This window comes from Gekko japonicus, unplaced genomic scaffold (assembly GCF_001447785.1).
Source record: "Gekko japonicus isolate JY-2015 unplaced genomic scaffold, Gekko_japonicus_V1.1 scaffold29, whole genome shotgun sequence".
NCBI lineage: Eukaryota > Metazoa > Chordata > Lepidosauria > Squamata > Gekkonidae > Gekko > Gekko japonicus.
In genome coordinates this window covers 1,764,301-1,773,459 of record NW_015172003.1, presented here as the reverse complement: position 1 = coordinate 1,773,459, position 9,159 = coordinate 1,764,301, and the positions used below count along the sequence as shown (strand labels likewise).

The 9,159-nt window shown below is 40.3% G+C and overlaps 1 protein-coding gene across 1 annotated transcript in view; it reads right to left on the bottom strand.

Moving 5' to 3' along the window:
- NEURL1 (neuralized E3 ubiquitin protein ligase 1) overlaps nucleotides 1-9,159 on the bottom strand; it is a 123,087-nt gene that overhangs the window by 11,798 nt on the left and 102,130 nt on the right. Inside the window, exon 4 of the mRNA XM_015420109.1 lies at nucleotides 5,850-6,530. Coding sequence (XP_015275595.1) covers nucleotides 5,850-6,530 — 681 coding nt within the window. The remainder of the gene's footprint in view (nucleotides 1-5,849; nucleotides 6,531-9,159) is intronic.

The following is a 9,159-nucleotide window of genomic DNA, read 5'->3' as shown; positions in this document are numbered from 1 at the left end:
GCCGGCTCCTTTAAGTGCAGGGAACTACCGTTTCTGGAGATCCGGCGCACGGGCGGGTGGGGGGGGCGGACGTCCCCAATGTGACGTCATCACATCGGGATGCCCCGTCCCCTCCACGAACGCCCCCAAAGTCCCCCACTGGGGGTGGAAGATGGACTTGGCAACCCTAAGCAACAGCTCCCTTCCCACTAGAAAAATGTCATCCATTTGGCTGATCAGACAGAGCAGCTGTGCTCTTTATAAAGGGATAGGCATTTAAGATTTACAAATATTACTCATAGAATCAGGTGGGTATTCATGTTGGTCTGAAACAATAGAATAATGAGGTTTGCTGCTTTGGCCCTTTGTACCCACATATCAGCTCCTAGATAATCCCCCAAAATTAACAAAGTTGATCACCCAAGCACTAGATGACCCTGGAGTTGGACTAGATGTCCCTGGAGATGACCCTGGAGGTCCCTTCCAACTCTGTGATTCTAAGCACAAAAGGATTAGGAATCAACTGGGACATTTTGACAAGCTCATCCAGTTTCTCCATGAACCTAAGGGTAAATAAGCAACATGGAATAGTTTATTTAGCTACTGAATTCTGTAAATATTTGCCAGGTGCAACATGGTAGCATAACTGTTGTGAGAAGAGGGGAGGCTCTTAGAAAGTGTTCTGAAAACTGAAGAGTAGAATGTGTTTGGCATCTGCTTGTTTCAAAATAAAGCCAAACGAATTTACTCTAGTAACATTTTTGAGTAATAGAAAAAAGTTAAGACTAACCACCCATCACCCTTTTTTATTCCCAAACAGAGTAAAATCTATTCCATTCTGCTCTCCTTGAGGCAGCCAAAGTCTTAATTGATAGCTTTTCTGGCTGTAATCTAGATGTGCCAGATACAGACAAGAAGAAAGCTGTTCTGCAGTCCACACAGTTCTAGAGAGACCAAAATTAATGTAAAATACAAGAGGGGAAATCTAATGGCATTAAAATCTTTCCTGACATGTGCTGCACACTTTTGAAACCTACTCCATATTTTGCTGGAAGAACAAACCTGGGTGTTATCAGAAAGTTTAGTCTATTCTGTCACTCTTCTAAGTAGCCAGAAAAAACCCAACTCATTCCAGCATTCACGCAAGGGAAGGGTAAGGTTTATTTGTCCTGACAAGCACATCATAATTTAGAGAGAATGGTAAATTGTCCTGTATCCAGATTATTCAACACAGGCATGCAAAGGCCTGATAAGATAAGGGAGCTAATATATCACTTACTACCAACATCTCATTTCATCCAAAGCTGTTTTAATAGTCTCACAATGAAAACTATGAATTTCTGTCCTCTCATAATATAAAGGTTATATGCAACTTGAGTGGCATTATTTCGCGGTACCTTCACATTGATAAAAACAAATATAAATCATCCCATTTCAGTAGTTGTGCCCATCATCTCACATCTCTCCGCCAAATGGATAAGGAACTGGAGGCTTCTGTACTTCCTTCCGCCACCCCAACTGAGGGGATGGTGCAGGGGGCTCCACAAGACTGCTCATATATGGATTCTGAGGTGTAGGATTGGGCTGGATGAAGGGATTTTAACCACATGCAGCAGGCTCCTGGGCTTCCAGAACAGGCCATGACTCAGAAGGTCCAAGGCTCAATTCCCAATATCAGAAAGTAGGTGATATGAAAGACCTCTACAGAACTGCTGCTGCCACTCAGAGTAAAAAATACTGAGCTTAATAGACCAACGATCTGATTCAGTATAAGGCAGCTTCATATGTTCAAACTGCAACCATGCTCTCCCTTCCCTATATTGGGTTGAATGACAACTGGAATACAGGTTTTTCCCTCATATAGCATGGGAGATACATGCATGGAAGTAGTCATCCATATATGTAGCTGATTGAGCCTATTGTTTCAGAACAATAAGTAATAAGCTAGGGGGAAGAGAGCATCTAGACATCAATATAAATCAGGACTTCAGGGGGAAAAGAAAAGATCAGCTAAGAACAGCAACATTTCATTAGAAAAACCTGCAATCTACATAACTACTACTACACCATCCATCTTGCCAAAGTAATAACCATGCTTAAAACAGATAATCTTCCAGACTGGATAAACATAATATCAGAAAATGCAAAACCATACACTCTTAGAGAAACAAATTTCTAAACCCAACACTAACAATCTGGGACAAGTTCAGGGAAAAACTCACACCATTCATTTCAATGTTCTCCTCATTTTACGGTCAATCCTGGTACCCGCCAGGACAATGTACCCAAGAGTACATAAAATGGAAAGAAGTGGGTATTACAAAATTAGAAGACTTGACATTAAATAAAGATATTATGAACAAAAATACAATGGTACTCAAATTTGATCTAAGTATACCATGGTATCAATACCTCCAATTTAATCATCTATGCTCAAAAATAAAACTTAGAGAAATTTTACAAAAAACCACAACCCCCTTTGAAGCCCTGATAAAAAATGCAGATGAAAGCAAAAAAGGGCTAATATCCAAAATTTATGCCATTTTAACATCATTTCAAGAAAACACACTACCATATCAAAAATACTGGGGGGAAATTTGTAAAACTAATCTCACCTGTTGTGTATGAAATGGAATGTAATGAATGTATTGAGCTTAAGCCTGACCAAGGTATTGTAAACCGACCTATCAGAACAAAGGAAGTTCTGGAGGAAAGCAAAGTGATTGGTCTTTATGTACTGTATTTGATTGGACCTTATCTGACAATGTGGGCGTGGCTTGCCAAGCCCGGACTGTTTAAAAAGGAGTCTGTTGCTCCATAGTTTGTCTCGTTCTGGTTCTTCTGACTTCGTGTTCAATAAAGTTGTTATCACTGTTCACCTGCTGCCTCGAGTATCGTATCTAACATCACCCAAGATAAATGGTTAGACATCTAGAGAACCTATGAAAATAAACCCCCATCATCACACAAAAATGGCAAACTTTCAGAATAATGTCCAAGTGGTACAAAACTCCACAACAAATATCACACATCTCAAGTAATTCAGACCCCCTTTGCTGGAGGGGATGCAAAGAAATAGGCAATTACATACACTGCTGGTATGAATGCCCTGTAGTAGCATTTTTTGGGGACAAAGTATTAGAGGAAATAAGGAACATAACTGAACACAAAATAGACAAAGCTCCGGAAGCATTACTTCTAAATCTCAGAGCGGAGAACGCTCTATTACACAAAGGAAAAGAATCACCTTATTACTATTTGCAGCCAAAACTACAATAGCAATGGAAATCCAAAAGTAAACTAAACGTAAACCTCTGGTATAAAAAACTATGGAACCTATACATAATGGAAAAAATCTCAGACATTCTGATACAAAATAAATCTAAAGGTGAACACAACGATATTACATCTATATGGTCTCCCATATTAGCACATCAATCTATTAAGGAAACAGTACCGGCTGTAATAAACACTCTTTACCTTTGGTAACATTCACAAAGTGTATTACTGACATATTGTATGAAATGTAAGAAATGTAATGTAGATTAGACTATATAGATTCAATTATAAGTACACGCCTATCCTGTATAATCTTGTTGTAGATGAAAAATGAATAAACTTTATTCCGGGGGGGGGGGGGGACCTGCAATATCTAGTGAACTCTATTAAAAAACAGCTTGCTTCTACTTGCTATCATGGATTAACAATACTCATAAGTGACATCCCAAGAAGACTAAAAGGCATTCCTAGTGTGAGTTGTGAAAACACCTTTAGGAAGAAAGGCTAACACTGAACAGGGTATCCCTGAAGCCTGTTCAAAGCATGGTTCTCATCCCAGGCACTAGATAAATTACACTCATTTCAGTGTAAATGATGCTAAAATAGAAGATCTGCTTATGGCACTATGCAACGTCAGAGCACAGCCCATTAGCAACCAAAGATTAAGTCCCTTTGGACATTGCTTACAAATTAACATTACTAATGTATGCCTAATGTGCAGGGCAAAATAAATTTGAAAAAACCAATCTAAGCCTGATGGAAGGTCTCACACAATATTTAACACAGCAAATGCTTTCCCAGGATGTGCTGAAAGCATCTAAAAATGTATTTAGACAGATACCAGAAACCCCAAAGAAGCTGCTTCCAAACAGATTTCTGCTCAAGTACTAAAGTGTCATCTGCCTGGAGGTTTGCTGAACACTTTAGACAGTGAAGTGCCTTAGAACACTGGCCTGATAAATTTGGCCTGATAAATTTCTGTCTTTTTATTGAGTTTGTTTTCCATAAAACAGAATTAAAGGCATGGCTCATAAAACTCAGGGGTGCCCAGAGCAATTGGTAGTAAAAGAAAAAGACCCACTTGGCATATTTTTGTGCAGTCGTGGGTTGTGTTTGCCATTCCAAGCTTGTCCTGCAGGGGCTTCATTTTAAAGAACTGATTTTAATAGTATTTCCCCAAGATAGCAAAATTGTTGCAAGCTGGAAGACGGTTGGATTTTTAAAAAGGACAATGTGATAAGCATAGCTGTGCCATGGTTGGTAGGAAGCCACTATTACGGAGATGAGCCACTATTATGGAGATCTCCCAGCAGTATCTAGGGGGGAGTGTATTCCATGCCTATCTTATGTGCCACATGACATCCCCAATCTGATAATATCACATTCATGCAATGTCATCATGGTGGGGACGTTGCTGTTTGGGGGTGACCCACTTAGCTAGTAACTACTGATATAATGAATTGATTTGACTATTGGATTTTACTGATTTCAACAACTAAAGGAGCAGTGAATTCTACAAATTAATGGGGGGACACCCATTGCAAGAGACAAACTGCTACAGTGAACCCTTACGGATTCTTATGGAGGAACAGTGGCTAGAACAATACATAGCTACACATTATTTGAATAGGCTGTTCTTAGTTCCTGAAATCAGGATAGCTCTATCGTTCTGCTCTTTCTTGCAATAAAATTACTATGTCGGAGAACCTATAAAACAATGAAATTCTTCAGGGTAAGCAACTTGATTTTACACGTCATACCCCTTTAGTGGCATTTATAATAGTGTGTCTTAGTCTGGTGTAGCAGTTAGCATATTGGACTAGGATCAATGAAACAAGGGTTCAAGTCCTCTCTCTGCCATTAAGCTAACTGGATGGCATAGGGCCAGTAACTCTCTCTCTCTCAGTCTAACATACCTCAAAGCATTGTTGCAAAAACAAAATGGAGGATGAGAAAAACATGTAGGCCACTCTGAGCAGGATAAAAATGTAACAGACTATAAATATCTCAGTTAAATATTAAATTGCACAACTGGGTTCTTTTAAGGTGTCTGTTCTTCAAAGCAACATGAGACAAAGCTAGATTGCTTACTCCCAATGGAATCATGCTTACCAGTCTTGTGCTGGTAGGATAGGACACTGTAATTCAATGCTGAAGGTAAGATTCCAGTCCTATAAAACCAATTTCTTTATTTTGGATGAGGAATGTGTGCATGTTGCCTAAATAAAGCAAGTAGTCCCCTGCATTATTTCCTTTCCATTCCTTCCACCCCATAAGAACAGAAAGTGCACCAAAAAAATTACTTGTCTCTTTTGTAGTTGGTAGTGTTCCACTGGTGATCCTGATGGTTGGAACTGTGGCTTGCTGACCAAACATACATTCTTTCCGAATCGCCTGCCTCCAAACTCCCAAACATGCTACCTCAGGATCTACTTTGCCCTGCCTTTGCTCCCTCAACATTATTTTCAAGTGCTGTCAGTACCTACCCACTCCAACATTTAAAAATTTAGAATATTTCTATGCTGCCTCTCCAGGCAATTTTCTCTGTGTGATCTCCAAACTGCAAAATGTACTTCAAACACAAAACATACCCAGGATACGGATTTGCATCACTGCTCCATGTAAACCAAAGAACATCCACAGTGGCTGGGAACAGTCCACGCAGACCTGCATGCCAGCACTCGCTCCATTGTGGCTCAAATGCAGTTCACCTTCTGAATTCACCATGAAACCCAAAATGTCTCCACTCTGGAGAGGCACCAACACTCTACAAACTGCCCAGAACTCTTTCCTATCTACTAAAGACTCTGGATTATAAGGAAGGTCACTGGGCCTCAGGGTGCTAGGATCACAGGTGGTGACCCCGTAAGAGAGTGTTCCAGTGCGCGAGGTGTTGGATTTGTTAATTTTGACAAATATAGTTTCATTGATTCTAAGGGGCCTGCTGGTAAAAACCAAAGTTCTCTCTTCCCGAGCATGTTCTAGACGAGCCACAGTCTGGTCATCCAAAATTTTGATATGAGCTCCCCTGAGCTGGTGGAAACGGAGATCACTTTCAAGCTGGGATGGGAGAAGATGGGAATGTTGGGAGTTGAGGGAGTTCTGAGGGATAGGACACATGGCAGCCATGACATGGAAGTTTTCCTCCTGGAGGTTGAGGTCACAAAGGCTCACAGACAGTCGGGTGTCCTCAGTCTCTCTGCGCAGCGAGGGACGGCGGATAGCCGTGAAGGATCTTGGACGGAGGCAATCAGGAGGAATAATTTCACTGTCTGGAACACAGAACAAAAGAGAGAAAATGTGACCCAAAATGTCTAGGCTATTATCAATTGCTCTAAGAGGGACACAAGGACCTGATGTCCCTATCATGTTTCCCTTTTGCACATGCACGCACACACACACACACACACACAAAGTTTAGTCCACAGAATTGAGTTCTCTAAACATTTTAAGCAACATTCCAGGCAGGCTCTGAGTCAGTATCAAATATCAGCAGTGCCTTGAGGAGGACACTTGTGGCAAATTAGCAAGATTTACCATTTAACCACTAAAATATACATGCAAATTCTGAAAAACATCTTGAATAATTTCCACAGGTAGAATGACAGTAACCACTGTGCAGAAATTTTGATCTAACATCAAAGAGTTATTAAGCTGGTGGAAGTCCACTGTTATGCTTGTCCAAAACTCCTTCTCTACTGATAATATGGGGAAAGTGGAGTCGTGTTAGGAACGTGAGTAAATACAATGAAAATGCTGAGTACGTACCCCCAACTAGAGGGGTTGTTCTCATCCTTTAGTGTCCATAAGACATACTTGGTTTATAAAGAGCCTGTTATAAACTGAGGGATCCTTTTAAACTGATTCCTGCTTAGTGTTTTTCTTTAATGGATTTATATTTTATAGTATTTACTTCCATTGTTATTACAGATATTTGTGCTGTATTGCAGCAGAGAACATGACTCACAGGGTTGAAACCTATGACTCCCTTCCACCAGGCTGGATCCTATGACTCTGTTATGCTAAGTGTTCTTTCAAAGGAGAAGCACTTCTTCCAATGAAAAATGTCTTTTTATGTTTTTAGTGTTCCTCTCTTTCATTGTTGAAGGAAAGCTTTCTCTGTTGGATGAAGACTTGGAGTCATAGCATTCAACCCCCCAATTTTAAAAATGCATAAACATTCCAAAAATTAATCTGTAATTAGAAATTAAGGGCACAAATCCAGAAAAGGTTAGTTTTATCTATAGAATGGGACTTAATCCTGTGTAATTTATTAATCATGACTAATTTAAGCGCCCAGTGCTTTCTCAAAATGTACCTTAGAATATGTCTACTAGTAGAAGGACAGACTGATATGGACTCATTTATTCCTCTTCCTGAATTCTAGAATGATCCTTGTATAGGGACTTCTGTTTAAACCCCAGTTTAGTAGGTCGAAAGATGGCTATACTGCACCTGAGAAGAGGACACCCTGATATGCCCCCATAATGTTATACAGCAAAAGTTCAGCTGCCTTTCTTAAAGTTTGATCCGACATCAACAGCAGCTCAATTTATTGCTTTTATAAAATGTAGTCATGCATCAGTCCTATGTCAACAATAGGTTGTTCATAAGGTACAATCTTGCACTTACAAAAGTGTAAAGCCCCTGTTGCTCATATTATTTATGAATGAGTCTTTTACCTGGCCATCAGTAATAGTAGTCCATTTCTCCTCCGGCAGATTTGGGATGGTAAGCTACCTTCTATTGAATAATACAAACCTTCCTGTAAAAGACATGGTAACCAATGGCACTACCAGTCTGGGCAAAAGGTCCCCAAACCTGGTGAGCCTGTGGGCACTTTTGAGATTTTGAGAAAGAGTATTGGACACCACCATAAAACGGGTGCCACAAGGGCAGGACCAATTTCAAAATAGCTGTCAGAGGAAAAGGGCTGTCTCAAAATACTGGGAGGTTCCAAGCCAAGCATCCTTCTAGGACAAAGGCGACTGCTTCTGAATGGGGGCTTCTTGCAGACACAAAGATAATGCCTCTGTGACTGTTCTGAAGCACCTCTTTAGAAGAGAGAGACTGTTTGATTACAGCTTCCAAAAGTGATGATTTGCCTGTTGTGCAGCCACAGGGAAATCTATGTCTATGGCCAAGCTGAGGGCAAGCATCTGTGATTCACCTGCCTGCAATAAGGTCAGCACTTTGCTAGTCTGTCAGATGGCAGAGAACAATCCAAAGCTCCCTGTTTTTTTTTTCTATGCTATTAAAACCCTCTGGATTTTACCCCCAGGACTCAGGAAGCAAGTAAGCACCAAGAAGCACATTGGTAGGTGCCACACCAGGAATCACCAGTCTTGGGCTCACACTAATAAGGAAATCCTATTATCATTTGGGAGCTCTGACTATTGTAATAAATTCTAAGCAAACAGATTGTAATAAACCCTTTTATTCTGTTTACTAGTTTTTTAAAGTGACACTGGAAAAGACCCTATTGCCATATCACCTTCTGTACTCTTTTCTTTCACTCATGTTCCTTTTGGAGACCATCACAATTAAATCATAAAAAGAGATCATTTGAGACCACAGTAACATTCCTCAAAGGAAACCTTCTTATAGTACTACACTATGCCCAACTGCTGGAACTTGACTGTGTATTGTAATTTATACTAATTTATGTACTACATAACTACTTGATATTATCTGACTGGCCGTAGTGAAACATGAACAAATGCAAAAGAAATGAAAGTAAAGTAATTTGATATCATGGAGGGGGGGAATCCCACTTTCTCTTGCACCAGCCATCCCTTCTCCCATCATACTGTGGCTCCAATCCTCACCTATCCAGGGCTTTTTTTCTGGCAGAACGTGGCGGAACAGAGTTCTGGAACCTCTTCGACAAAACTCTTTTAA